The 27,281-nt window shown below is 63.3% G+C and overlaps 2 protein-coding genes across 9 annotated transcripts in view; one reads left to right on the top strand and one right to left on the bottom strand.

Moving 5' to 3' along the window:
- Positions 1-1,488: 1,488 nt before the first annotated feature.
- On the top strand, positions 1,489-18,693 carry FGFR3 (fibroblast growth factor receptor 3). Of its 6 annotated transcripts, none has more exons than XM_058546535.1 (19): positions 1,489-1,629; positions 2,013-2,223; positions 8,078-8,347; positions 8,664-8,717; positions 10,690-10,859; positions 10,951-11,074; positions 11,147-11,337; positions 12,468-12,618; positions 12,918-13,214; positions 13,899-14,089; positions 14,449-14,597; positions 15,033-15,154; positions 15,234-15,344; positions 15,438-15,628; positions 15,818-15,940; positions 16,019-16,089; positions 16,326-16,463; positions 16,670-16,775; positions 16,895-18,693. In XM_058546535.1, exons 2-19 carry the CDS (start codon positions 2,115-2,117, stop codon positions 17,039-17,041), a joined length of 2,715 nt encoding a protein of 904 aa, XP_058402518.1. In that variant the 5' UTR covers positions 1,489-1,629; positions 2,013-2,114; the 3' UTR covers positions 17,042-18,693. The 6 variants fall into 6 exon arrangements, with proteins under 6 accessions (XP_058402518.1, XP_058402519.1, XP_058402520.1 ...); XM_058546536.1 differs by having other exon boundaries at positions 14,452-14,597; XM_058546537.1 differs by lacking the exon at positions 12,918-13,214 and having other exon boundaries at positions 1,491-1,629.
- A 4,616-nt stretch (positions 18,694-23,309) lies between these two features.
- Positions 23,310-27,281, bottom strand: part of LETM1 (leucine zipper and EF-hand containing transmembrane protein 1) — a 39,839-nt gene continuing 35,867 nt past the window's right edge. For all 3 annotated transcript variants that reach the window (XM_058546543.1, XM_058546541.1, XM_058546544.1), the window contains exon 14: positions 23,310-26,417. In XM_058546543.1, the coding sequence (XP_058402526.1) occupies positions 26,256-26,417 (162 nt within the window). In that variant the 3' untranslated portion in view covers positions 23,310-26,255. The remainder of the gene's footprint in view (positions 26,418-27,281) is intronic.

The following is a 27,281-nucleotide window of genomic DNA, read 5'->3' on the forward strand; positions in this document are numbered from 1 at the left end:
CTGTGGCCCCTGGGATGATACCCCAGGAGAGGACCTAGGTGGGGGTGGCCTTGGAGGGGTCTGGACAGCCCACTGGGGTTCAGCAGGCCCCTGGCCAGTCTGGGGGACACAGGCTTGACCAGAGCAGGCACCAAGAGCGGCATATGGCAGAGGTGCTGATCTGCCAGGTGGGCACAGAGGCTAGGAGTGAGGACTACCTGGGGGTGGGGTCCTTCTAGGGCCCTCCAGTCTGGCCTCAGAGGCTGGAGTGTCTCCAGGCTGGCCTCTCGCACGGCTGCTGCGCCTGGAGCTGCGGGGTGGCTTGAGCAGCCAGTCACAGAGAGGCTTTCATTGCCCATTTCCTGAGGAGCAAACCAAGTCCCAAAAGCCACAAGCCAGGTGGGCCAGAGGCCCTCGGGTGGGGCAGCCCCGAGCCTTGCCCAGGTGTCACTCTCTCCCGTCTCTGGCTCCTGTAGGCTCCCAGCCCCCCTGGGCTTGTGTGGAAGTGGGAGAAGAGCCCTCTTCCTTGTGAAGGTGTGCACAGAGGCCAGTCACACTGAGTCCTCCCTAGCTTGAATCTGTCCCACGCTGCAGTGCACCAGGACCTGGCACACCTCCGGCCAGCTCAGGCTCCCACCTTGTCCTTCCTCAGAGCCCTAAGGTTGGCCTCCCCTAGCTGGGGCCCCAGCCCCTGCTCTCCATTCTGATGCCTGGCAAGCACCCAATCCCCAAACTTATTTCCTCTTAGGGGAGCAGGAGTAATAACCCCCCTGGCAGAGAACTCAAGCAGCTTAGCTACATGTGTGCCACAGGTGCTTAATAAATGCAGCAGTGAGCCCACAGCTTCTGGGGTGCAGTCCCCTTGCATTCCAGCCCCAGGCAAACAGGCCGACCTGTCCTTCACCCCCAGGCCTTTGCATATACAGTTCCCCCGACCCGACCCGGGTGCCGTCCTGCGCTCCTCCACCTGAGATGGGCTGCCCACACCTCAGGGTTCAGCTGGAGCAGGTACTTCTCCGTGAAGCCTCTCTGACATGCTTCTCTCACCAAGACCACCCCTCTCTATGCCCCGGGGTTCCCCAGCCTGAGCCCCTGACCCACGGCGGGTGGTAACCTGGACTGCGCGCTGTGCAAATAGAGGCCTGCTTTCGGCCTCTCTGTGCGCCTGCCCAGCGCGGGGCCGCCCTCTGCGCGCGGCCCAGCGGTGCGACTGGGGCCCTCGTCCGCCCAGCTCGGGCTCCCACGCCCTCCGAGACCGCCCGGCGCCCCCGCCCGGCCCCGCCCCCTCTAATCCCCTCCGCGGGCGGGGGCAAGGAGAGTCGCGGCCCCGCCCCCAGACCGCCCCAGGGGAGGGGCATGTCCCCGTGCCCCAGCGAGTCGGGGCGGGCGTGGCCGGGGAGGGGCGTGGCCGGGGCGGGTCGGGCGCGGGCCGGCCCCCACTGGCTGCCGCGCGCCGGGCCGCCGGGGCTCAGTGCGCGGCGGCGGAGGCGGCGGCGGCGCGGGCAGCTGGCGCCGCGCGGTCCTGCTGAGCCGGGCGCACGGACACACCGGCGAGCCGACGGCCGGGGGACGGGGAGCAGGCGCTGGGCCGGCAGGCAGCGAGCCTGAGCGAGAGCCGCGCTCAGCGAGTCGGGCGCCGGCCGCCGCCAGGTTGGTGCGCGGGGGCCGGGCGAGCGCGGAGAGGTCCGGCGGGCGCGCGGCGGGGCCAGAGCGCGCGGCGGACTCGGATCCCGAGCGGTCTCTGCGGCGGGGCCCGGCCGGGGCGCGGGCTTCCCGCTCTGGAAAGTTTGCCGCCGCCGCCGCCGCCGCCCTGGGAGGGCTCTGCAGCAGCCAGGGAGGAAAGGGGGAGGGAGGGAGGGACCGCGGCGGGGAGGAGGCGGCCGGCGCCAGGCGGCCCGGGAGCCCTGGGCGGCGGCGGCGGGCGGGGCGGCCGGGGGTCGGAGGGGCCGGAGCTCCGGAGCCGGGCCACTGCCGCTTCCGCCCCTGAGCGCTCCGGCCCGCCTGGGTAACGAGCTGCCCGCCTCCTCCCGCAGACTCCCGAGCGGCGCCCTCCTCCCGCCGGTGCCAGAGCCGGGCCATGGGGGGCAGCATGCCCGCGCGCGCCGCCTGAAGACGCCGTAACTCCCGCCCCCGCGATGGGCGCCCCTGCTTGCGCCCTCGCGCTCTGCGTGGCTGTGGCCGTCGTGACCGGCGCCACTTCGGGACCCCCGGGCACGGAGCAGCGCGTCGTGCGGAGAGCGGCAGGTAAGGAAGGACTCGACGGGTGCAGGGAGGGGCCTGGGGCCTCACAGGCAGAGGCGTCTGGGCCCGAGAACGGGCGCCTGGGTGGATGGGGGGCGCCGGATCTGAGTGGGCCCGAGGGCACGCCCTGGGCTGGCACCACGGGACCAGTGTCTGGGTTTCTACCACCCTCCCTCCCCGGGGATCGCGGCCAGAGCTGGCGCGGCAGTTTGTGGGGCGCCTGGAGCCGCAGGGCTACCACCCAAGTTCGAAGCTGCGGCGGGGAGCTGGGCACCGCGGTGGCGTCCGCAGCCCCCGCCCCCGCGGTTCCCCAGTGGGGCGCAGCCTGTCCCTAGGCGCCGTCGGGAGGGCGCGGGGCTGCGTCTCCAGGATTCCCATTGTTGCTCGGCGGGTTCTGCACTGACGGAAAGTTCCTATTGTTGGTGCCTTTCCCTCGAACCCCCTTCGAGCCCCAGTTCATGGCCAGCTTCGGCCAAAGCCTGAGGCCGGACTTTGGAGGGAGGGTATGAGAGGGCGTCAGCGCACGGCCTGGTCCCTGCCCCCCAGTGGCCTGCATGACGAGGTGACACCTTCCAGTGCCTCCGTTTCCCCACCTTGCTCTCCTGCCCTGTGGATGAACGTGTCTGCTGCCTGGGGGTGCGCATCGAACGCCAGGCGGGGCGCCCGGAGGTGAGAGGGCGGATGTCCGAGAGACGTGGAGCCGCAGACCCCAGCTCGCGGTCAAGGTCCGGCGGGACGTTGAGGGTCTGTGAGGAGGGCCGGCGGGGCGAGGGCAGGGGAGGGGCGGGAGCGTGTCTTTGCTCCGGGCCCCGCCCCGCACACGCGCCGCGGTCCTCGAGGTGCGGCCGCACGCGGCCCCCCGCCGGCCCGGCCGAGCGCTCCGGTGCCGCCTCTCACACGCGCGGCTAGGCTCCCGGCGGCCGGGCAGAGGGGCGTCCTGGCCCCTGGGCACAGCCAGCCGCGGGGCGCTGGGAGGACCGGCGCTGGCGAGGGTGCTGCGCGCACCCCTTTGCCGGGCCGGCGGCCGCGTGGAGGGAGGCCTTCGCCTGGTGAGCGCACGCCCCACCCGGGCGAGACCCGAACAGCCGCTTCTTTGTACCTCGGCGCGGCCACAGACCGAGCATTGATGGCGGCCGCCGCGGCAGCCTCACGGGGAGGTGTGAGTTGAGAGGCTGCGGGCGCGCAGTGCCAGGGAGGCGGTGGCCTCGGGCAGGACGCAGGCAGATGGCGGCCCGCCCCTCCCCGCGCCCCCGCGCCCCTTTCTCCAGCGGCGGCTGCAGCCTCCGAAACAATGTCATTTTTTTATGAATGAACGTGGGCCGGGCGCTTGAATGTGCGTGTCATTCAGCGGCGTGACAGGGGCCGTCGGGAGGTCAGCGCGCGCTTTTACCGCCTGCTCGGGCGGCCCCCGCTTCCAGGGGCGCAGAATAGGCTGCCGCGGGGGGAGCCCCGCATTAGCATTCGCATTCAGATGAAGATATTACTCCCTACCGTCCAGGAATGTCAACTAGCCCCGGGGGAGGGGGCAGTGGGCGGGGCTCCAGACCCTCTCCTGGACCCCCTGTGGCTCACGGAGGGGTCAGTGGTCCCCTCCATCCCCCCTTTGGGCACTGACAGAGCCTGCGAATCCGGGTCCTGGGGCGCAAAGCCTGTGGTGCCCCACCAGATGCGGGCCTGGGGCAGAGCTGCTAGAGGACCCCCCAGGGGGCGCAGGTAGGGGGCACAGGGCCTTCTCCCTCCGCCAGAACTCGCCCCCCCAGCCGCCTTTGCAGTAGAGCTGGCAAAACAGGTAGTGAGTTGATAGGTCAATAAACTTAATCCGGTTCCTTAAGGAGACAGGCCAGGCAGTAAAAATACAAAGACGTCATGAAATTTACAGAGGTCCCGGCTGGCACTTTCCCGGGAAACATAAATGATGGAGCTGGAGCTGGCTGGGGTCAAGGACCGCAGGGAAGGTGTCCGCCACTGCACTGCGTTGGCCATCCCAGGCCCTACCAGGGCAGCCTCCATCTCCACAGGGGGCCATGTTCTTGGGCAGGGCCCCCCACCACCAGGAAGGTTGATGAGCGGCGGCTCCCTCTGTGGTCTGACCCCACCCAGCCAGGAGGGGTCTCTGAGGGGTGCAGGGCATTTCCTGGGAAGGCGCTGGCTGCAACCTCCCCCACCCCCTCCTCATCTGGGCTGGACTTTGAGCCCCACAGGCCTCTGGGTGGTTCATTAACCTGGGCTGAGCCCGAGGCTGGACTTCTGGCCTCTGAGCCCCTGCACTGAGCCAGTCCATGCCCCCACCCTCAGGACCTCAGGTCCCACTTGGGGCCCAGTCTGGGCCTGGTGCACCCTACTTTACAGTTGAACCTAGAGAAGAACAAGAGTCTCCTTGAGGAGGTGGGACCAGAGTCGGCCCAGGCGCGGGTTTGTGGGGTCAGCCAGGCAAGCCTGAGTGATTTACAGGTGAATGAGCTGTGAGTGGAGGGGAAGGGCCCTGGGTGCCCTCCTCAAGCTTCAGTTTCCTCACCTGTCTGAGAGGACGGATAATGGACTGGTTGTTGGGTGGATTAGGCTGGGTAATCCTGGAAGCCCTCCTTAGCGGGCCCAGCCTCCCGATTCCTCTTTTTTATCTAACTTTGTTATCAAACTTTACAGAATGTTTCCAGGTAGGGGGGTGAGTAGGCCCGACCTTCATCCTATGACTTTGGGGTGACCCTCCTGTCTAGGACTATTTTTAGAACATGGACCTGGCGGCAGGGCCCCTGGTCGGGAGAGTAGCAGAGAACCAGGGGCTTTGTTCCTCGTGCCACTTGAACACCTGGATCCCTCAGGGTGGCTAGCTCCAGTGGGTTCCTTTGAGCCAGGTCTGAACTGATGCTTGTTCTCTGGGGTCGCCCCCAAGGCCCTTCTGGTGGAGTATTGCCCGACCCCTGTGTACTCCCCTTGTGCTGGGGGAGCCTCAACTATAGGGACCTCAAACAGGGAGCACGTTTCCCCTAGTGGGGACGCAGCCCTCCTGAGCAGGCTGGCCCTGCCTGTGGCCTGATGGACATTAGGCCCCGGGGCAGTAGACCTAGGGCAAGGAGTGTCTTGCACCCCCTACTTCTAGTGTTTTGTTTTTGTTTTTTTTTTGTGAGGAAGATCAGCCCTGAGCTAACATCCGTGCTAATCCTCCTCTTTTTGCTGAGGAAGACCGGCCCTGAGCTAACATCTATTGCCAATCCTCCTCCTTTTTTTCCCCTTTTCTCCCCAAAGCCCCAGTAGATACTTGTATGTCATAGTTGCACATCCTTCTAGTTACTGTATGTGGGACGCTGCCTCAGCATGGCCGGAGAAGCGATGCGTCGGTGCACGCCCGGGATCCGAACCTGGGCCGCCAGTAGCGGAGTGCGTGCACTTAACTGCTAAGCCTCGGGGCCGGCCCAACACACTCCAGTACTTTAACCGCTTGTGGTCTCCCTGGCCTGCCTGGTGGGATTTTTACCATGTGCCACAGTGGAGGAAACTGGGGCACAGGCCAGTGGGTGGAGGGTCGGGAGGATTCTGTGACTGGGAGACGTGCCCACAGGCCCAGCTCTGCCCCTCCAGGACGTAGCACCCTTTGGGCTTTGCCAACTGGCTGCTCTTGGCATGTGGCCCCCTGGTCGAACTCAGCTCCCTGTGGGGTGGGGGCACAGGCAGAGGCAGGCATTCTGCGTGTGCCCACCCCCCATGCACGTGGGCACACACCATGGCACACTCGATGTGTGTGGGCCCCGTGCCTGTGTGGGTGTGGGTGCGCCTCCCTTTTGTTGATCAAGAAAGACCCCTTCCGGGGCCACTTTGGGGGCAGGGGCCAAAGGGGCCACAGCATATGCCGCCGCTGCTCCCCAGGTAGAGCCAGACCCTGGCCTCTTAGTGGCTCCTGCGCCTGTCACCGTGGGCCCTGACCATCGTGGGACGTGCCCTTGCCTGACACCACCCACTCAGCCACTCCTGTGTTCCCCCACGTCCCCCCTAGCTCAGGGTGGGCCTGGTGGATCGGATCTGTAGGAGACTCTGCTGCTGATCTCTTCCCTGGTGTGGGGGTCCCTGGCCTTCGTGGGCAGCTAGTGGGGAGGGTGGTGGGCAGGTCAGGGATCGGGCCCTACCCTCAACCACCCCTGGTAGAGGGCTGGCCTGGAGGCCACTCTGTGTCCGCTGGTCCCGTGATAGCCTAGGTTGAAGTGAACACTTGTGCGGATGGCTTGACCTGCCGCCACTGCCCAGACCAAACCGGAGCCAACCACTGTTGCCCTTGGGCTGGGGCCTGGGGCTGAGGCTGCCACGAACAGCCTGTTCTTGGCCTTCTGGGGGGCCTCAGTCGGCTTGCAGCAGTGGGTGGTCCCCACAGGACACAGTGGCCAAAACTGGTGGGTTGGAGGTCAGGCTAGGAGCCCGTGGGGACGCAGGCTCCATGGACACTTTGGGGACCCTTCTAGTGGGCATGGGGCTTGTGGGGCCACCTGAGGTAGGTGGGCAGAATTAGGCCTGTCCAGGGGGCCAGGGGCTGGTGTGCCAGAGTGGGCAGCTGGGCCCTCGAATCTAGGCCATGCGTCGGCAGAATGACAAGTAATGGTGCCACCGACCCAGCTGGGTCTAGGGAAGGCAGCATGCGCTGCAGGACCGCCCAGCCCTGTCCCGGGCCCCAGGCCCAGGCTGCCCGCCTGCTCCAGGCATTGTCTGACCCTGGCAGGAAGGCCTGGGGGTGGTGGTCAGCCCCGCCAGTGGTGTGTCCTTGGGTCTCAGGCCATGTTGGCCCCTTGGGATCTGGGCAGCCACTGGGCAGGGGGAGGGCCCCGGGGGGCCACTGGTGGACATCACCCTTGGCAAGCACCCTCCACCTCAGCCCCTCAGCACCTGCAGGGGAGGGTGGGTTGGGGCTCCTCAGCCTGGCTCTAAGGGCTCCCACTTTGGCCCGCTCACCGGCCGAGTCTGGACGTCTTCCTCCCCCAGCCTGTGTCCTCATCTGTAAAATGGGGGTCCCAGGCCCCCTTACCCCACAGGCCTGTGAGACCCCACTGGCTAGACTTGGTATTCTATTTGTATTTCTGATCTTGTTCTTAGTGTGTGTTTTCTCTAATTTACTGCTGAGATGTAGTTCACATACAGGATGCTCTCTTCTGAGTCAAGAAACAGGGTGTTCCATGCCCCCAAGAGCCCTCACCTCGGGCTGGCCTGGCCTGCGTCGGCTTTGGGGAATCAGCCTGCAGCGAGTGCTATTCTGGGAGCTTCGGCCAGTGCTGCCTGACCGCGGCGGCTTCCTTCTTGTGCTGGAGAATGTGTGTTCTCTGGTCCTGAACTGCTTTTGAAGCCAAGATGAGGGATGAAGGGTGCGCCAAGTGGGACCCTCTCCTGGGGGAAATCAGCCCGCTGCTGAGGGTCTGCTGTGGCAGGAGGCGTGCAGAATACTGCCCCCCCCCCATGAGCTCAGAGTGGATTTTGCATTTCTAAATGGTGGGAAAAAAATCAGAGGAAGAATAATACTTTGACACTCTGAAATTTGAATTTTCAGTGTCTGTAAATAAAGTTTTGTTGGCGTGCACCCACACCCCTTTATTTCCATCTTATCTATGGAGGCACCACAGCGGCAGAGCTGTTCTGGGGACAGAGACCGGTTGGCAAGACTGCGGGACAGTTTGCAGGTCCGCAGGCTCTGCAGGCAGCTCTTTCCCTTGCTCAGGGCCACCTCGGCCTCTGCCCAGCCCTCTGGGCCCCCGATGCCCCCTGCTGCAGCCTCTGCTGGCGTGTCTGTAGAGTAGGGGTGCCGTGGTGCCTCCCAGGGGGTCTTAAGTGCCCGGTATTCCTGGTTTGGGGGTAGTTGCCTCACGGTCACTCATCTTGCCCACAGAGGTCCCGGGACCTGAATCTGGCCAGCAGAAGCAGCTGGTCTTTGGCAGTGGGGACACTGTGGAGCTGAGCTGCCACTTGCCTGCGGGTGGTCCCACGGGACCCACTGTCTGGGTCAAGGACGGTGCAGGGCTGGTGCCCTCAGACCGCATCCTGGTGGGGCCTCAGCGGCTGCAGGTGCTGAATGCCTCCCACGAGGACGCTGGGGCCTACAGCTGCCAGCAGCGCCTCACCCAGCGTGTCCTGTGCCACTTCAGCGTGCGTGTGACAGGTGAGTGCCTGCCGGGGCCCACGAAGCTCCCCAAGTGGCCGATGGGGTCTTGGGGCAGTAAGGTTGCAGCACATGGCCCCGAGGGTCTTGATGGTCATTGGTTGAGAGGAGGGCACTCCCCCGGAGGCACTCGCTGAGTGAGGGGGCTCCAGCCCCACCTATGAGGGGCACGTGGGGCCCTCTGGGCAGGCTTGAGACAGACCCAGGAGGAAAGGACGCTGCCTTGCAGTTGAGAAGTGCAGGCACCTGGAAGTGGGCATCAGCTCTGCCTGTCACGGGGCCAACTCCTACACGCTCCCTCTTGCCTGCACTGCAGATGCTCCATCCTCGGGAGATGACGAAGATGGAGAGGACGAGGCTGAAGACACAGGTGAGATCGGGTTCTAGGCACACAGGGCTGGCTGGGGTTGGGACCTGTCTTCCCAGCCACTGGGCCTGCTCTGCTTCCTACCTTTGCACCAAGCCCCACCCTCCCCAGGTATGGGGCCTTCTGCCTGCTCATAGGGCAAGTGAGAGACTGAGGCCTGGGGATCACCTCCCCAGGTCACACCGAGTGTGGGGTCCCGTTAGTGTGAGGTGGGGGTGGATACTTGGCCCTGAGGTCTGAGTGGCAAGCTGGCGGGGGAGGGGCCCCCATGCTGCAGATGAGGAGGAGACTGAAGGGTGGGGCTCCAGCATGGCGAGGAGGCCAGTGTGGCCAGGGCTGGAGAAGGGAGGCCTGTGGGTGAGGTGGTCTTCCCAGGTGTGGGTACACCAGAGCAGGGGGCTCAGGTGGCTGCTGTGGGGCCAGTGGACTGAGGGATTAGGGGCAGTGAGAGGCAAGTGAGGCAGTCCAGGTAGGAGAGGAGGGTGGCCGTGGGCCCTCAGGGACACCAGGTTTGGGCATATTTACCATAAAGGGGGTGCTGGCAGCGTTTCCTGGTGACAGGCTGTGGGTGTGAGACAGCAGCCAAGAGGACAGCACCCAGGTCTTTTGGCCTGGAAGGCTGGCAGGTGGACTTTGCCCAGCTGTGGAGGTGGAGGGGCCGGTTAGGGAAGATGGGCCTCTAGTTTTGGAGGAGCTGAGTTTGAGATGCCAAGATATGTGGGACGGAGCCCGGGGGCCCTGTGGGGTCTAGTGGGCAAGGAGGTGAGCGATCAGCCAGGAGGGAAGCTGAGAGAGGAGGGGTCGGGGAGAGGAGGTCGCCGGGAGAGGAGGGGTCCCGGGATAGAGGGGGGGGGTTGGGGGGGGGTTCCTGGGAGAGAAGGGGTCCGGGGAGAGATGCTAGGGGCTCGTGTGAGTGTTCCACCTCTGGGATGGGCTCTAGGACCCACCGAGACAGGAAAGGCTCCCACCTGAGGAGCTGCTAGGTTTCTCCCCTTTTCCCTTTGCCCTTTGGCTGCCAGGAAGTTTAGAGCCAAACTCCCGCCCCGTTGCCCCTGCCTGCCGCCCTTTTCATGACCAGCTGCCCCTGGTGCTGGCCACCTTGCCGGTGTTTGGTGTTTCTTCCTGTGTGGGCTCAGGGACACTGAGGGTCCTGGCAGGACAGCCTTCCAGAAGGCTCCGTCTGCGTGCTGAGTCATCGCAGTCGCCTAGTCCCAGGGTACAGCCCCTGCCACAACCTGCCGGTCTCTCAGGGTCACCTTGGGGTCTCTGCCCCCCAGCAGCCAGAGCTCTAGGAGGTGCCTCTTCCCAGCGTCTGTCCGCACTGCTCCCCACCTGGGCCTCCGCGCCCTCATGTGACATGGCTGCTGGATGGTAGTGAGCTACCTCCCTCCCTGTCCTGGGCCTCTCCTGCCTCCCCACTGCCTGTTAGGCCTTAGAGCACCGCAGAGGATGGCTCAGGGTCCCATAGATCTAGTGGGTGCCTGGCCACCTCCAATGCCCCTGGTTCTGTAGGTGGCTGGGCCTTGCCTCTTGGTTAACTTCTCATCCATCCAGCTGGGCTTCGTGACCTGAGCTGACCCGGTCCCTCTGCCAGCTGGGTCTCCCCCTTGGTGGGACTGCCCCAAGTGTGCCTCCCTGGGTGGGTGGGTGCTCCCCTAAGAGACATCCTTGTGTCCTGAAGGCTCCTGGGCCAGGATGTGGTGCCCTGGACCCTCTTGGCTGGAGTGGGTTGGGGGGAAGCAGACAGGGAGGGGAATGGACATGTGGCCTGGCTTTGCGAGTACGAGGAGGTGGTGTCGAGGCTACTGGGAGCCTCCTCCAGCCCAGGCAGAGGTCCTTGAAAGGCTAACACTCCCTACCCAGGAGGGGAAACAGAGGCTGGCAGGGTGGGCAGTGGGGCAGCTTTTGAGGTGGAGTCAGGCAGGCCTCTGCTGCCCACCCTGGTTATGGCCTTCACGTGCCTCTCCTCCAACAGGGGCCCCTTACTGGACGCGGCCCGAGCGGATGGACAAGAAGCTGCTGGCTGTGCCAGCTGCCAACACTGTTCGCTTCCGCTGCCCGGCTGCTGGAAACCCCACTCCGTCCATCTCCTGGCTGAAGAATGGCAAGGAGTTCCGAGGCGAGCATCGCATCGGGGGCATCAAGGTGGGCCTGGCGGTGGGTGGTGCCGGGGCCTCTAGGTGCTGGCTGGCGGAGGCTGCAGCCGGTTGCCCGCTTACCGAGTGTTTACCTGCAGCTGCGGCACCAGCAGTGGAGCCTGGTCATGGAGAGTGTGGTGCCCTCGGACCGGGGCAACTACACGTGTGTCGTGGAGAACAAGTTTGGCAGCATCCAGCAGACATACACTCTGGACGTGCTGGGTGAGGCTGGGAGCTGGCGGGCGTGGGCGGGTGTGAGCCAGGGCAGCCCCTAAGCCCCCGTCTGCCCCACAGAGAGGTCTCCACACCGGCCCATCCTGCAGGCGGGGCTGCCAGCCAACCAGACGGCGGTGCTGGGCAGTGACGTGGAGTTCCACTGCAAGGTGTACAGCGACGCGCAGCCCCACATCCAGTGGCTGAAGCACGTGGAAGTGAACGGCAGCAAAGTGGGGCCCGATGGCACGCCCTACGTCACCGTGCTCAAGGTGGGCACCGCTGCTGGCTGGGCACTCGTGAGCCGTCGGGCCTGGCCCTGCTGGGCCCCCTTGGCCGGGAACTGGGAGGGTGCCCCAGGTGGGGAGGCCCGTCAGGTTAAAGGGGTGGTGGTCGGGGTGCAGGCGGTGGACCTTCGGGGAAGAAGCTGGTTGGGGGGTGTGGGGGCCTCGGGCTCGCCCTGCACAGGGGGCAGGGTTGGCTTGGCAGGCGGGGCGACGTCCCAGCACCGCGGGCCCTGCTTTGGGCCACAGATGGGACATGGTCCTGCAGTGATCCCTCAGTCTCCCTGTCTGCTCTCAGGGTCAGCCTCAGCCCTGGAGGCGGGCCTGCAGATGGCCCCAGTGGTAGGCTCCAGCTCAAGGGCCCAGGGCAGGCAGGTGGCAGCTGAGCCCTCCCAGCACCCACTGCGCCTAGGAGGCTGGGCAGCTGCTCCTTGGGCTGGCCCCCTGTGGGCATTGTCAGCGTGTGCAGAGCGTGGCTCGCCACCCCGCCTGCTTCCCTCCCTCGGCCCTCGGGGCAGGACAGCCTCAGCTTTGTTCCCACGGCCCCAGGGGTGGGGGCCACCCGAGTTGGGATGGTTGCAACACTCGCAGCCCAAAGAGAAACATCTGTTTAGAGACAAGATGGGCTGACGGGGGCGGGGAGCAGGCACTCAGCCGGGGAGTGGGAGTCCAGACCCGACTGGGAGAGGCCGCTGTGGCCCGTGGGGTGGTATCTCTGCACCCTTGTGAGCATGTGTGTTCTCAGCCCAGCAGCGTGGCAGCAGGCCCGCCGGGGTCCCAGAGTGGGCAGGCCAAGCACCAGCCAGGGAGGGCCTCTCTGAGGGGTGCCTGCCAGGGCCACACTCTGGGCTGTGGGGGGTGGACGCGGAGAAGGCGTAGCCTGTGAAACCACAGCCCACTGCCGTGGCATGCCTCTCCACCTTCTCCAAGCAGCCTTCCTGGCTGGCACGACCTGGCTCCCCATCTGTTCCTCGGGGGTCTCCCACTTCTTGCCTCGGAGCCTCGGGATTGGGGGCTGCCCTCGTGGCGAGGTCCGGACTGGGCCCGCTCCTGCACGCCGCTCCGTGTCTGGCCGAGCTGCCGCGGGCGCGCCTGAGCTGGGTCTCTTGTCCCCGCAGTCCTGGATCAGTGCGAGTGTGGAGGCCGACGCGCGCCTCCGCCTGGCCAATGTGTCCGAGCGCGACGGGGGCGAGTACCTCTGTCGAGCCTCCAATTTCATAGGCGTGGCTGAGAAGGCCTTTTGGCTGCGTGTTCACGGGCCCCAAGCAGGTAACAACTCTGTCCCACGCCCGCCTGGCACGCCGAGCTCCAGCTCCGACGCCCTGGCCATGTGCCCGCCTGCACACCCCTGTCCTGCTCGCTCCCTACCCCATGGCTCACGCTGTGGACGTGGCCACCTCTGCAACGCTGGCGCCTCTGGCCTCCACTGAGACTGCTCGCTTCAAGCCCCCGCAGCCACGCTGACCCTGCCTGCACTCCCCGTGTGCACCCCCAGAAGACCCTCAGCCCCAGCAGGGGCCATGCCCCCTCTGTTTGTGAACATCTGCCTTCGCTTTTTCTGGCCCCAGCTCCGCTGCCTGCTCACTTCTCATCAGTCTGTCTGTCCGTCTGCCCACCTGCCTGCACCCCCTCCCCAGTGTTCACACTAACCCCGCATGGTGCGTTTGCGCGGCACGCTGCTGGCCGCTCGCCTGGCACTCACCTGGGACAGAGGACTCGCCGGTGGAGGGACTGGCTTCGGGCTCGGTGTGGACGCACGAGGCAGAGGACCCTCGGCACCGTGGCCGTGGCGGTGGTGGCGGCGTTTTCCTTGCAGCCTGGCTGGATCGTCGCCGTGTGGACTCTGGCTGTGGTGCCCGTGGGAGGTGCTGGCGCTCGCCTATCGCGCTCTGTTCTCTCTTTGTAGACGGCGGGCGCTAATACCACCGACAAGGAGCTAGAGGTTCTGTCCTTACGCAATGTCACCTTTGAGGATGCGGGGGAGTACACGTGTCTGGCAGGCAATTCTATCGGGTTTTCCCATCACTCTGCGTGGCTGGTGGTGCTGCCAGGTACTGGCTCCTGCTGCCGCTTGCTCTGCACCTGTCCTCTCGGGGTCGCTGGCTTGGGACACACCAAAGCCTCTGTGGAGATGCGGGAGACCTTGCGGCTCATGGCCACCCTGCTCCACAGGGCCCTCGCACCAGGCCTTGTGCCTGGTTTGGGAACAAAGTGGATGCAGCCTTGTCTTGGCCCAGAGCGGCCTCTCTCAAGCCCCCTGCTCTCAGCTGGGTCTCCAGTAGCCTATGCAGCGGCTTTGGCATCTCCCTGGGTGGCGGGTGTGGGTGCTGCTGGCTCCGCTGGGTTCCTTTTCTCGTGAGTCTGCCCCTCCTGACTCGGGCGTTTCTGACTGTAGGATCCTTAACGAGTGGGGCATTGAGGCCTCAGCACCCCGACTAGGGGTCTGAGCCCCCTTCCCTACCCCCACTGTGCCTGCGGCTCCAGCCCAGGGCAGCCCATGGGGTCTCCTGTGACGCTGGGCCAGGCCCCCAACGCCCGTGTCTTTGCAGCTGAGGAGGAGCTGGTGGAGGCTGGTGAGGCCGGCAGCGTGTATGCAGGTGTCCTCAGCTATGGGGTGGGCTTCCTCCTCTTCATCCTGGTGGTGGCCGCCGTGACACTCTGCCGCCTGCGCAGCCCCCCCAAGAAGGGCCTGGGCTCACCCACCGTGCACAAGGTCTCCCGCTTCCCGCTCAAGCGACAGGTAACAGAAAGTAGATACCAGGTTCCGAGCCACCTGTCTGCCTGCCCCGGGCCTCCTGGCCCCGCCATGGCCCACTAGTCTGGGTTCCTGAGCTCAGGGACACCCTGTGGTGTCCAAGGCCTAGGGCCTGCCGGGGGACATGTGTTTCTGCAGTGGGCGGGCCAGCCTCTCCCTTGTCTTCGTGGTCACCACGTGGAGCTTAGGGTTACTTTGGAGCACAAAGCGTTTAAAAGCTCTTTAGTTGGACCTGTGTGAAGGTCAGACCCCCTCCCGGGCCCAGCACAGCTATGGCCTTGCCGCCCCGGGATCCCCCCCAGCTTGTGCGGCCCTGTGGCACCAACCTGCCCTGCCGACCCAAGCAGGTGTCCTTGGAGTCCAACTCGTCCATGAACTCCAACACGCCGCTGGTGCGAATTGCCCGGCTGTCCTCGGGGGAGGGCCCCGCGCTGGCCAACGTCTCCGAGCTTGAGCTGCCTGCCGACCCCAAGTGGGAGCTGTCCCGGGCCCGGTCAGTGGTGGCGACGGGATGGTGTGTGCTGGGGTTGGGGGCCCATACAGGGCAGGGTCCATGGCTGGGGAGAGGGGCCACTGCTCAGTGGCCTGATTGGATCTTGACTGGAGTCGGGTGGGAATCAAGGCCGTTGACAGTGGGGTGACTGGATGTGGATGCCGTGCTGGGGCCTGGTGGAGGATGCTGGCCTGGGGACAGATACTCCCGAGGTGGGGGTACTGGGTGAGGACCACCGCCCCTCACAAAGTGTTCTGTCTAGAGGACATGACACAGGGCAAGAGGCCACAGGGGTAGTGTCCTTCATCCTCATAAGCAGGCTCATAGGGGCAATTGTGGAGGGCTGCCTGGAGGCGGTGGCGCTGGGCCTCAAAGGCTGCCTGGGATGGGGCTGCCAGCTGGCGGGAGTGCTCATTGCCTTTCTACTTCTGCCAGGCTGACCCTGGGCAAGCCTCTCGGGGAGGGCTGCTTCGGCCAGGTAGTCATGGCGGAGGCCATTGGCATTGACAAGGATCGGACCGCCAAGCCCGTCACTGTGGCTGTGAAGATGCTCAAAGGTGAGGGAGGGATGTGGCAAGGGGAGCCTGGGCCGGGGTAGGGGCAGCGCCACCTGATAGACCCTCCCTCCCTGTGCAGACGACGCCACAGACAAGGACCTGTCGGACCTGGTGTCCGAGATGGAGATGATGAAGATGATCGGCAAGCACAAGAACATCATCAACCTACTGGGGGCCTGCACTCAGGGCGGTAGGCACCACGGGCCCGTGGGCCTTGCAGGACAGGAGGGTGGGTGGCCCGCTCTGGGCTGAGGTGTCCCCTCTGAGATGCCTGTGCTCGCAGGGCCCCTGTATGTGCTGGTGGAGTACGCGGCCAAGGGCAACCTGAGGGAATACCTGCGGGCGAGGAGGCCCCCGGGCATGGACTACTCCTTCGACACCTGCAAGCTGCCAGAGGAGCAGCTCACCTTCAAGGACCTGGTGTCCTGCGCCTACCAGGTGGCACGGGGCATGGAGTACCTGGCCTCACAGAAGGTGAGTGGGGCGGGGAGGAGGGTGCGCCCTGCCACCCGTCACAGGCTGCAGCGGGGGTCCCTCGGCCTGCCAGCGCTCTAGGGGGGCGTGGGCCAGGGCGGTCTCTGGAGCAGGGGATCTGGGCAGGGCCATGCAGGGAGCAGGGGAGCAGCTGGCAGGGGTCAGCCTCACCCCGGCCCCGCCCCCCAGTGCATCCACAGGGACCTGGCGGCCCGCAACGTGCTAGTGACCGAGGACAACGTGATGAAGATCGCGGACTTCGGCCTGGCCCGTGACGTGCACAACCTTGACTACTACAAAAAGACCACCAACGTGAGCCCGGCCTGTGTGGGGGGGCGGGGGCAAGCTGGGGGGGCCCCTGGCAGCCAATGTGCCCCTTCCTCCTCCCAGGGCCGGCTGCCCGTGAAGTGGATGGCGCCCGAGGCCTTATTTGACCGAGTTTACACCCACCAGAGCGACGTGTATGTGGCCCCCAGACCCCAGGTGGGGGAGGGTAGCTGTGTGGGGCACAGGCCATTCCAGGGGAGAGGTCAAGGGAGCTCCTGGGGGAGCTGAGACCCTGACAGGAGCCCCCATGGCCTCTTGGGCCATGTGCCCCCAGCTGGCCCATCCCCTGTGCGCTCCAGTGGGTCTGTTCTGGGGCAGGCGGGCCCGCAGGCAGCAGGGCAGGCTGATGGTGCTGTCCCCCCGCCAACAGCTGGTCCTTTGGGGTTCTGCTCTGGGAGATCTTCACGCTGGGGGGCTCGCCATACCCTGGCATCCCTGTGGAGGAGCTCTTCAAGCTACTGAAGGAGGGCCACCGCATGGACAAGCCAGCCAACTGCACACACGACCTGTGAGTGACTTCTCTCAGGGCCTGTCCACGGGCGGTTCCCGCTGGGGCCCCGAGCTCACTGCCCCCACTATGCCTCAGCCCCCAGGTAGGGTGAGGGGCCGAAGGCCCCCAAGGCCACTCCTGAGAGAGAGGTGCGGACACTGGCGCAGGATGGGCGTGGGTGGGCACCAGGCCGGCCGCTGGACCTGAGTGTCCCCCGCCCCAAGGTACATGATCATGCGGGAGTGCTGGCATGCGGTGCCCTCCCAGAGGCCCACCTTCAAGCAGCTGGTGGAGGACCTGGACCGCATCCTCACTGTGACGTCCACTGACGTGAGTGCTGGCCCCACCCCCCCTGCTGTGGGATGGGCCCTGGGGGTGCCGCCTGAGCTCGGGGTGGAGGTGGGATGCAGCGGGGCGCGTGGTGCTGATGGCTGCCCGCCCACCTGCAGGAGTACCTGGACTTGTCGGTGCCTTTCGAGCAGTACTCGCCAGGCAGCCAGGACACCCCCAGCTCCAGCTCCTCGGGGGACGACTCTGTGTTTGCCCACGACCTGCTGCCCCCGGTCCCACCCAGCAGCGGGGGCCCGAGGACATGAAGGGCCACTGGCCTGTGGGCTGAGCCCCCCAATGTGAGAGCGGGCCCCTGCCCAACGTGCTGCTGTCGGCGCCGTTGACCACTGGGGCCCGCCGGCCCAGGCCCGAGACCTGGTGCGGATGGACGGGTGGAGAGACAACCTCGGATCTGTGTGTGCTTGTGCTCGTGTGTGTGTGAGAGTCTCGAGGCCCCCGGTGCAGGGGTGCCCACCCTGCTGTACAATGACCTCTTGGCCACCTGTGCCAGCAGCACCAGGGGGCCAAATGTAGAATGTAAGGGGGCTCCTCCCATGAGGCCCCTCAGGGCAGAGCTGGGCCTCCTCCCCAGGCTCTCTTGCACCCCCCCACAATGCTACCCCACAGGGTGCACGGGGGCAGGTTGGGCTCCTGTGTCCAGGGTGGGTTGAGGCCCCTCCCAGTGTCCAAGCTGAGCCTCCGTGCGGCGCTCCTCCCAGCAAGCGGCACTTTGTGTCTGGGGTGTGTTAGCGCACAGCCACCCTCCTCCAGCCCTCCCCATGTCCTGCCGTGCTCCTCGGAGACTGAAATTACGGGTACCTGAAGGCAGGAGCCTTTAACTTCTATCCGAAAGGTTTATTCCAGAAATGAGTGTACATTTATATAAATAGATGCTGTGTATATGATATACACATATATATAAATATCTATATGGAAGAAGAAAGGCTGGTACAACTGAGGGACAGGACCCTGAGGGTGCAGGAGGCAGGGGGCAGGTGCCCTGGTGGGGGAGGCCCCCTGAGGGACTCACTGTTGAGACAAATGCAAAAGCCAGCAGAGGATAGAGGGGCTTTTCCGGCACCACAGTTTTGTTTTAAAAATTGTACCTGGACCTGTACATTTGTAAAGCTATTTATCGGCCCCCAGAACTCCTGTCCCCACCCCCACACACCCCCACGCTCGTAGTATTTAGCCAGCCGCGTGGCAGAGAGGTTTAAGTTTTAACTTATTAACAGCTGAGAAGGTTTATGCTTCGTCTAGTGGGATCGCTGAGGAAGTGCGCAGTGGCGCTGGGCGTGCCAAGCCCACACCCTGAGGCCAGAACAGCCCCCTTGCACCCTAAAGGGTCGTTAATAGTTTGAGGTGATTCCAGTGAGGATATTTTATTTCCTTTGGCCTTCTTTTGCGGGAGAATTAGATTTCTATGGGATTTTTCTTTAGGAGATTTATTTTTTGGGACTTCAAAGCAAGCTGGTATTTTCATACGAGTTCTTCTAATGCCATGTGTTCGGGGCAGGGAGGCAGTTTCCAGTGGGGGCCAGCCCTGCATGCAGGTTCAGATGTTATTAGATGTTACAAGTTTATATATATCTATATATATAATTTATTGAGTTTTTACAAGATGTATTTGCTGTAGATTTAACACTTCTTACGCAATGCTTCTACACGTTTATAGCCTGGACTGCTACCTTTCAAAGCGTGGGAGAGAAAGCCGCGAATTCATTTTTGTTCCTTTTTGTACTGTTAACAGCCCCCCAACTGAGTTTGGGTGGTTGTCCTCTGCTCGTGAGCTGGCCGGCCGGGCAGTGCCTCTGGGCGGTCTCTGTTCTCAGGGCCCCCTGACTTGTGGGGGCCAAAGGTGTTGACCCAAACCAGGAGATGCGCTTTCCAAAAAATAAACAGGGACGACTGGTTCAGATCTCTGCTTCATGCTGTCTTGTCTCCTCCCCTTCTGGGATCCCGGGCAGCTCAGTGTCTTCACTGCCCGCCTGGGACAGGTTCTGTCGTCTGCCCCTCCCCAGGGGGAAGGGGTTACCAGCTGTTACTGGAACAGCAGCTGCCGGGTGGCCTCCAGGCTGGGACTGGCTGCCCGGGTCACATGCTCTCCAAGGGTTTCCAGCCCAGGTCTCTGGCTCAGGACGAGTCCTGGGCAAAGCCAGGGTGAGGATGAGGGTGATCTGAGGTGTCCAGCTGCACAGGGGCCCAATGCTGGCAGGGTAGAACCTCAGAGTCACCAGTGGTCTTCATTGCCTGTCTGTGGTCTCCAAGGGCAGGGAATGCAGGCGTTGTGGTGTCCATGGGAGGGGCCCATGTGCCATGGGGGTGGGCGGTACAAGGAGGAGTCTGGCTGCCCCTAGCTCATGGACTCCTGGTGGGCTCTGGGGTCCTGTTCAGGCACCTGCAGTTGGTTCTGAGGCCTCCCCCTCCTCAGCCGACCCCCTGGCATTTGCCTACCCAGTCAGCTGGGGAGGGGGAGGTTTCCAGGTGGGTCCCCCCATGGAGCTGCATGTAAACAAGGCCTTGATTCAACCAGACCCAGGGTCTGCACTGCTGGCCACACTGCTGCTCCTGGGTAGCTGCCCTCCCCCTCCCAGGCCTGGCACCCTCCCCTGGGCTCCACCAGTGCTTCCTACACTCTTGTCACTCCTGCAGCTTGGCAGATGCTGCATGCTGATCCTTGGCTAGTTGGGGTGCTGACAGAATCTGGCCCCCTCTGCTCCAGAGTTCACAGGCTGAGAGAGTGGGAAAACAGAGCAGGGCACCCACGTGGCAGTGATGAGGAGTAAGTCCGGGAAGGCTTCCTGGAGGAGCAGCAGTGCCCAGACCAAGTGGGGAGACTAGGTGGATTCAGGGACAGGAGGCTATGCGGACTTACAGGTTCTCCCTGGAACCTGGCGCTGCCCGGAGTTGGCTGACCCTCCCCGACTTGCCCCTGGTCTGCGACCTGGTGCCCGTCCCTCTTCTGTACCGCTTCACGTCTCACCAAGAAGGTCAGCTAGCCCCTGGGCTGTGTGAACCTTTGGCTTCGAAGAAACTTGCTCCCGTTTTGCTGTGTTTAACTCACCTTCCAGAGGAGGTGCGTTTCTGGGGCCTCTTTCGGGAGTGCAGGCGAGGCTGCTATGGTCTTCGTTCCGAATAACCGGTGCAGCCCAATACCTTAACCCCACTCCGCGAAGCTCTCCCGGCACCGCGCCCCAACCCCCGACCCTCAAACACCCTCCAGTCTGCCAGAGACCCTGTGTTTGCGTCCAGGGCGCAGGGGACACGCGGCGACAGTGACGAGGACGGCGAGGGAGGCCAGCGAGGGCCTGGGCCTGGAGGGCGGCAGGCAAGGCCACGGCCCAGCGCGGAGCCCGGCGCGGGGACGAGGAGGCAGGTCCCGGGTCCCGGCGAGGCGAGCGTGGGCGGGGGCGCCCTCTAGCGGCGGCAGGTTGCGTCACCGCCGCGCCCCCCAGCCCCTCTCCGGCGCGGCCCGGCTGGACTCCGGGTGCGTGCGCACTCGGGACTCCGAGGGGGCCTGGCCGCCGGGGGAGGGGCAGGCCCGGGTCGGCAGGTTGGGGCGCCAGACAGGCGGGCATCGGCAGCTCGGTCCTCCTCGGCGGCCCGCAGCCTCCCCGCCCTCACCTGCCCGGCCCCGCCTCCTCCCGCGGCCCCACCTCCTCCCGCGGCCCCGCCCTCACCCGCCCGGCCCCGCCTCTTCCCGCGGCCCCGCCCTCACCCGCCCGGCCCCGCCTCCTCCCGCGGCCCCGCCCTCATCTGCCCGGTCCCGCCCTCACCCGCCCGGCCCCGCCTCCTTCCGCGGCCCCGCCCCCACCCGCCCGGCCCCGCCTCCTTCCGCGGCCCCGCCCCCACCCGCCCGGCCCCGCCTCTTCCCGCGGCCCCGCTCTCACCCGCCCGGCCCCGCCTCCTCCCGCGGCCCTGCCCTCACTCGCCCGGCCCCGCCTCTTCCCGCGGCCCCGCCCTCACCCGCCCGGCCCCGCCTCCTCCCGCGGCCCCGCCCTCATCTGCCCGGTCCCGCCCCACCCGCGCGGCCCCGCCCTCACCCGCCCGGTCCCGCCCTCACCCGCTCGACCCTGCCTCCTCCCGCGGCCCCGCCCTCACCCGCCCGGCCCCGCCTCCTCCCGCGGCCCCGCCCTCACCCGCTCGGCCCCGCCTCCTCCCGCGGCCCCGCCCTCATCCGCCCGGCCCCGCCCCCACCTGCCCGGCCCCCGCGCCCTCCCGCGGCCCTGCCAGCGTTCTCCGGAGTCTTCTCTGAGCCCCAGGGCCGGTGGGGTCCGGCGCAGGCCCGGGGCAGCACGCAGAGGGGGCTTAGTGAGTAGGGCGGGGACACCCTGCCGGTCCTCGAAGGGTCCCGAGCCCCCGCTTCTCGGACGTCCAGGCTCGGTCTGGCCTTCTGCTTTCCGCTCGGGGCCTGGATGGCTCACCTGGTTTGTGTGACTGCACATCCTTCCGGGCCCCCTGGCCTGCTGCCTTTGGAATCTTGTTCCCAACCTGCCAACGGCCGCCCCCTACCCCTCTGGGCTGACCCCAACCCTGCGCCCGCGTCTTCTTCCCAAGGTTGGGGGGCGTCTCGGCCCTATCCAAGGTCTTCAGGGGGTGCGTCACCACACGTAAAAATGTGCGCATCCAGCCCCGAGTGGAACGTCCCCAATCGCCCCCACCACGAGGTGGGGGTGGGCAGTGCCAGGGGCGCACGGCCGGCTGCCCTCATACCCAGCTCCCCACCTGTCTCATCCACGACCCCCAGGCAGCCATTCATTCCCCAGGAGCTGTGGTACAGGATGTGTAGATTCCAGCGTTTCTCCCAGACCATTAACTGGTATTCTCCCTAAATTGCTTCCCAGGATGGACTTGCTTTCCTCCTGAGAAGACAGGGTAGTACCAAATTCTTTCCTTTTAATTATCTATTTTCACAGTAAGAAATTGGTGTAATAATCTCCAACAGGGGCAGACAAGACTTTCTTTTTTTAAGTATCACCATGGATGTGTAGATTTTTGTTTACAATCAATTCTCTCTTCAGTTTTTTTTAAAGGAGAAATTTATTTTTTTTATAATTTTATTTATTTTTCCCCCAAAGCCCCAGTAGATAGTTGTATGGCACAGTTGCACATCCTTCTAGTTGCCGTATGTGGGACGCTGCCTCAGCATGGCGGGAGAAGCGGTGCGTCAGTGCGTGCCCAGTGCGTGCCCGGGATCCGAACTCGGGCCGCCAGCAGCGGAGCGCGCGCACTTAACCACTAAGCCACGGGGCCGGCCCTCTCTTCAGTTTTTGATATCCATTCTGTCCTCGTTTTGGCCAGGGGTGTCCCTTCAGGCTGGCTGCTGTGTCCCCTGAACCATAGCTCCACCTCTGTAAGCAATCCCTGCCCTCACCCAGCCTTTCAGAGCCCTGGTGCCTTTACGTGGCCTTCAGAACTGTGGAAGCAAGAAACAGGCTCCAGCTGGGGCCTCATATCCTGGGGCACCCTCTGTGGTCTAGCTCAGGCCCGTTGCTGCCTGCAGGCTCACATGGCCTCTGTCCCTGGCCACCTACTCCAGGGCCTAGCCCGAGAAGGTACCCATAGAGTGAACCCTGCAGTCCACAGCCTGGGGATCTGGGTGCCTGCCAGGGGCACCGAGATGAACCCGAACAAGAGCTGCTGGTCCGGCAGCCAGGCAAGGGCTGAGGCCCAGCAGCCCCCTGCACACACCTGCACCTACAGAAACAGCATCTCTTCCACATGGTGAGACGAGGAGCCATGTCTGAGCATTCAGGATCTGTGGGGCAGATGGGGACAGTGGCCAAGGCCGGTCTCAAGGAGAGATGCGATGGTAAGTGCGGCCTCGGGCAGGGTGTCAGGACTCAGCAGGGGTGGATGAAGCCCCCACAGCCACCAGTGCTGGCACAGGGGTGAGGCCACCTGAGACAGGCTGGACATCCTAGAGTGAGAGTGGGGCCGTCTGTCCACTGAGAGGCTGGGAGATAGGGGGGACAAGACATTGTGCCTGTCCTGCTGCTGGGACCCTCTGCCTGGCAGCCCTCCAGGGTTTCCCTGCCCACCGACCTACCTGGGCCTCAGCTCTCCACCCTGGGTAGGGCATCCCCTGCTGGAACCCAGCAATGTGGGCTGGGGAGGGCAGGGCAGGGCAGGGCAGGGCAGCCCTGCTGTGGCACTGGGCCAAGCAGGGGCGGTGGGCTGGCCCCCTTGCCCACATGCCCTTAGGCTCTTTGAGCACTGCTCAGGTGTTGGGGAGCAGGCTGTGGGGTGAGGAGACCCCCTGCTTCCTCCAGGACGCCCTCAGACAGGGGAGGGCATGGCCCTTAGGCAGCACTGTCCCCAGTCCCACGGGCCCTCAGAGTCTTTCAGAACAGAACGGCACCCTTCTTTCCAGGTGATCCCTCCATGAGGGTCCCAGCCCTGCCCACCGAGGGTACGAGCTCCTCCCTGGGACCCCTCAAGGCTGGAGGTGTCCCCTGAGGGTCGCGGTGGGAGAAGAGCCTGGTCAGGCAGTGGCTGCCTCACCAACCTGGACAAACAAACCACAGCGTGGCGGACAGGTCAAGACAGTGCTTTATTAAGCATGCTCCTTACATCAAACTGAGTGTCTAGTCATCAGCACAGGGACCAGTCTGGGTGCACAGTCTGACGGGCCGAGCAGGGCCCACTGCCACAGAACAAGAGCATCTGAAGCCACACTTGAGCCCCGGAACGTGAGGCTCCTTCTGGAATCGGGCCTCCCCGTAGCACGCCAACCCACAGCCCCATTTGCCACCCGCTTTTGCTGCAAGGCCAGAAGCAGACACCAAGCCACACAGCTGTCACAGAGCAGACACGCAGACAACTGACATTTCCCACCTTGACTTCTGATGTTTCACATGGTTCAGAAATCTTACTTTGAGCTGTTACAGGAACATTAATTTGATATTTTAATAAAAACACTATTTCTGAAAAACGTGTTTACACATGGCCTGGGATGGAGGCTCTCAGGTAGAGCCAGGCCCAGGACCTCTGGACGCATGGAGACAACCAGTGGCGGCACAGGGCCCTGGTGGTGCCGCCCTGCCAGCCCCAGGGCCCCACTATGAGAACCACCGCCTGGAGGCTACGCCTCAAAAATTACAAGGTGCCCTTCATTTTTAAAAACTCTGGATTTTGACATTCCAAAATGACTCTGGAAGCCACGTGCCAGTTTCCTGAATCCTTGCCAAAAACATGGGTGTTTAGGTGGAGTGAGGGAGGAAACACGTGCTAAGAATCCCCGTTTCACTGTGAAGCAGGCGTATACATCACAGGCTCCTGGAAACACAGGAGCGTCCCCGAGAATGCATGGGGAGGGAGGCCCTTACACAGCACAGCCGCGTCTTAAAAACCTCATCACACAAAACTCTTGTATATCTAGACCCACCGTTTGTTACACCCGCACCTGGACCCTAATTTCAGCAGCAATAAATAAAGTCCAGGATAGTAAAAGCAAACACAAAATGAACAGGAAAGCCTGTAGCAGACCATCACCCACATTACACAAACTGAAGAAGGTTCCCACTAGCACCTCATGCCCTCATGTGACAAGTCGGGAGGGCAGGACCAGAGCAGGGGGGACAGTAGCAGTGCCTGCCCGCGGCAGCCGCTGCTCTGCAGTGACAGCAGCAGTGGGGACACCCAGAGCGCCCAGCAAAGGCAGCGAGGGTGAGAGCAGGAGCCAGGCACAGCTGCCTGGGCCCCGAAGTCCGACTCACAAGAAAGAAGACGCCACCTGCGGGGCACACTAGCAGCCACAAAGCTCACAAGCAAGCATGCTTTCCCAGCCAAACCAGGCGCCAACGCAAGTGTGAGACAATTCATAACTATTAACTGAGCATCTAGAACATATTTCTCAAATAACTGAAACAAGAAACTTTTAGAACCCAACTGTTACTTTACAAAGGTTTACATTTCAGAATATATAATCTTACTCCTATTTTGTCAAGTGTCTTTAACGGCTGAGTAAAGGGTTTCAAGTAATTTAGAAGCTAGTGCTTCTGAGTCCCGCCCCGCCCCTGCTCCTGGCTAACCTGGCCACTCTATCCCTGTCTCCCAAATCCTAGGTCTGGATTCCCTGAAAGAACCTTCCTGCCGGCAACCAGACCCAGGCTTCGAAGGGTGGGTCAGACAGGGCTGAGGACACCCCCCAGGGAGTGCCGCCCTACCTGAGCTGCCAGGCATTGACAGCCAGATGCCAGGGCTGGACACCGAGCCCACGGAGGCACCCCGCTCCACCCAGAGGTGCGCTAGGCAAGCCCTATGCCTCCAACCCAGCCTGTGTGCTGCGCAGGCCACTCCAGGTGTTGCCTTTCTGAAAGCCCCTCAGGATGCCTCATCGCAGGACCAGGAGCTTGGCCACCAGACTGCTTGTTCCAAAAGAGCCAGGGGCCGAGGGAATCGGTGTCATGAGCACGAGGAGGCCCTGATGCTGCAGAGCCACGACAGGGGCATGCACACTCAGAGCACCCCGAGCCCACCAGGCTGCCCTGGGGCCGGGCCCAGGCCCAACGCTGGATGCAATGAAATCCATCCCAATCACCCAAAGGGCAACGAGTGCTAACAACCCAAATTAGGAAACGTTCTAAAAGCCACAAGAGCACGTTACATTACTCAAACATGAAATGCTTAACTTTCAAGGGCTTCATTAGTCTCTCTCACAGCATAACTTACATTAGCTACTACTCGTGAGTTAGGCAGACTGTCATGTGTGAAAATTCTCTACGAGTTAATTGGTTAAAGGGCTAGGAGAAAATCAAAGGTAAATCAAGAAAGAGCTCTGAGATACACACAAAAGGAAACTCGCATGAGACACTCCCGTCAGAGAACTGCGATTTTCCAGAGGCCACGGAGAGATGGACACGTGTTCTCAACCACAACAGAGATGACTGGAGATGTGCAGGAATCAGTCCTATTTACACTGACATTCAGGAATCCAAGTCCACAGACTAATGCAAGTGTCTTCTCCAGAGCTGAGGAGGGCTGTGTTGGTTTTTATCTAATTCCCATCTGCAGGCCTCGGGCTCCACAGGTGTGGGAAGTGCACATGGCTGGTCCTCTCCCGGGACAGATAGCAACAGGGCGCAGGCACACGCAGGGAGGCACCTTCCTGCCCCAGTCTGGCCAAAGCCCACCTCTGCAGCCGGGGACCTTGTGCGCGGCCATGACCCCTGGGCTGTCAGCAGGCTGCCCGCTTGGCCACCATAGCTGGGGCCACGGCAGCAGGTGCCACTGTGTGAGTCCAGACACGATTCCCTGCGGGGACTCAGGGATTGCAGACGAACTGAATCTTCACGGAATGATGCAAATTAAAAATTACTTGATTATGGAAGTTTCGATTTATTCCAGACAAAATATTAGATTTGTCACTAAGAATCACCTCAAAGCAATCACTCTCATGGAAGGACTGTGGCGGCCAGGGAAGTGGGATGGAGATGGACACACGAAGGTCCACCAAGGTGCCTGAGAGCAGGGCCGGCCCTAATTCTTCCCCTCCGCAGCCTCCCTCTCGGCCTCCTTCTCAGCCTTCTCCTTGGCCTTCACCTTTTCCTCCACCTTCTCCTCCTTCTCTAGCATCGCCACAATCTCAGCCACCTGGCTGGTGGAGATGTGAATGTCTTCTTTGTCCACCAGCTCGATCACCTATGCACACAGGAAAGGGACAAGGGACTCAGGGGAGACAGGACACGGCTCCTCCTCTGAGCCATCTGCTCAGCCGCTGGGACGGTCATTGGGGTCCTCCAGCTGCTCTGTTCTCAGGGTTCCAGATCCCCACCCAGAAGGCCAACAAGCTCCACGGCCCCAAGCCAGGTTATAAGCCACCAGAGAGAGGGGCTTGGAGAGTAGGAGGCGTGTGGTCAGCCAAACCTGGGCGAGGATACAAGGTGTGCTTCCCACGGGGCCCAGGGCTAGAGGAGGAGTACAAAGGAGGTGGGCCAGATCCTTGCTCAGGGCCGGGGGGCCTGCCCTGGACAAAGGCTCCCCCAGGGCAGCATGCAGGGGCATGTGGGGCACAAACATCCGAGCTGCCATCCACACCAATAAGGGTCCCCAGGGAAGGGGCAGGTGAGGTGGGCATGGCCCTCCCAGCCTGTGCTGCTGCCAAGGTGACAATGCTCAGCATGTGCATATGGTAATACCCTGCTTTTCAACCAAACTAAAATAAGGTAGCCGATATTCTTGGTAAATGTGTGAAAAATCACCAACTGGCTGGATATACAGGGAGCCATTAGAACCACCTGTGAAGGCACGCTTTGCTCAGAAACGCCCAAGTTCACAGACCTTCTCATGAAGGTGGAATCCTGCTCCCAGTCTCCTGGGCTGCCTAAGCTCTTGGCACCAGGGCCCCAAGTGGCGCCTTGGGGTCACCTCTCAGGCTTCAGGGGACCCCATGCTCAACAGCTTGCCACCAGGGGTCACAAAGCCTGGCTCAAAGGATTGTCCTGCACATCTCCTCCCCTAGGGGTCTCTGCACCCCAGCTGCCCTGCTACCACCATGCTTCCCAG

This window comes from Diceros bicornis, chromosome 8 (assembly GCF_020826845.1).
Source record: "Diceros bicornis minor isolate mBicDic1 chromosome 8, mDicBic1.mat.cur, whole genome shotgun sequence".
NCBI lineage: Eukaryota > Metazoa > Chordata > Mammalia > Perissodactyla > Rhinocerotidae > Diceros > Diceros bicornis.

Bases quoted from the DNA above. Each gene is read 5' to 3' on its own strand.
- FGFR3 (XM_058546535.1), top strand. From the start codon at position 2,115: ATGGGCGCCCCTGCTTGCGCCCTCGCGCTCTGCGTGGCTGTGGCCGTC. The intron at 8,348-8,663 runs GTGAGTGCCTGC...CCTGCACTGCAG, and splicing joins CTTCAGCGTGCGTGTGACAG to ATGCTCCATCCTCGGGAGAT. The intron at 15,941-16,018 runs GTGAGCCCGGCC...TCCTCCTCCCAG, and splicing joins ACTACAAAAAGACCACCAAC to GGCCGGCTGCCCGTGAAGTG.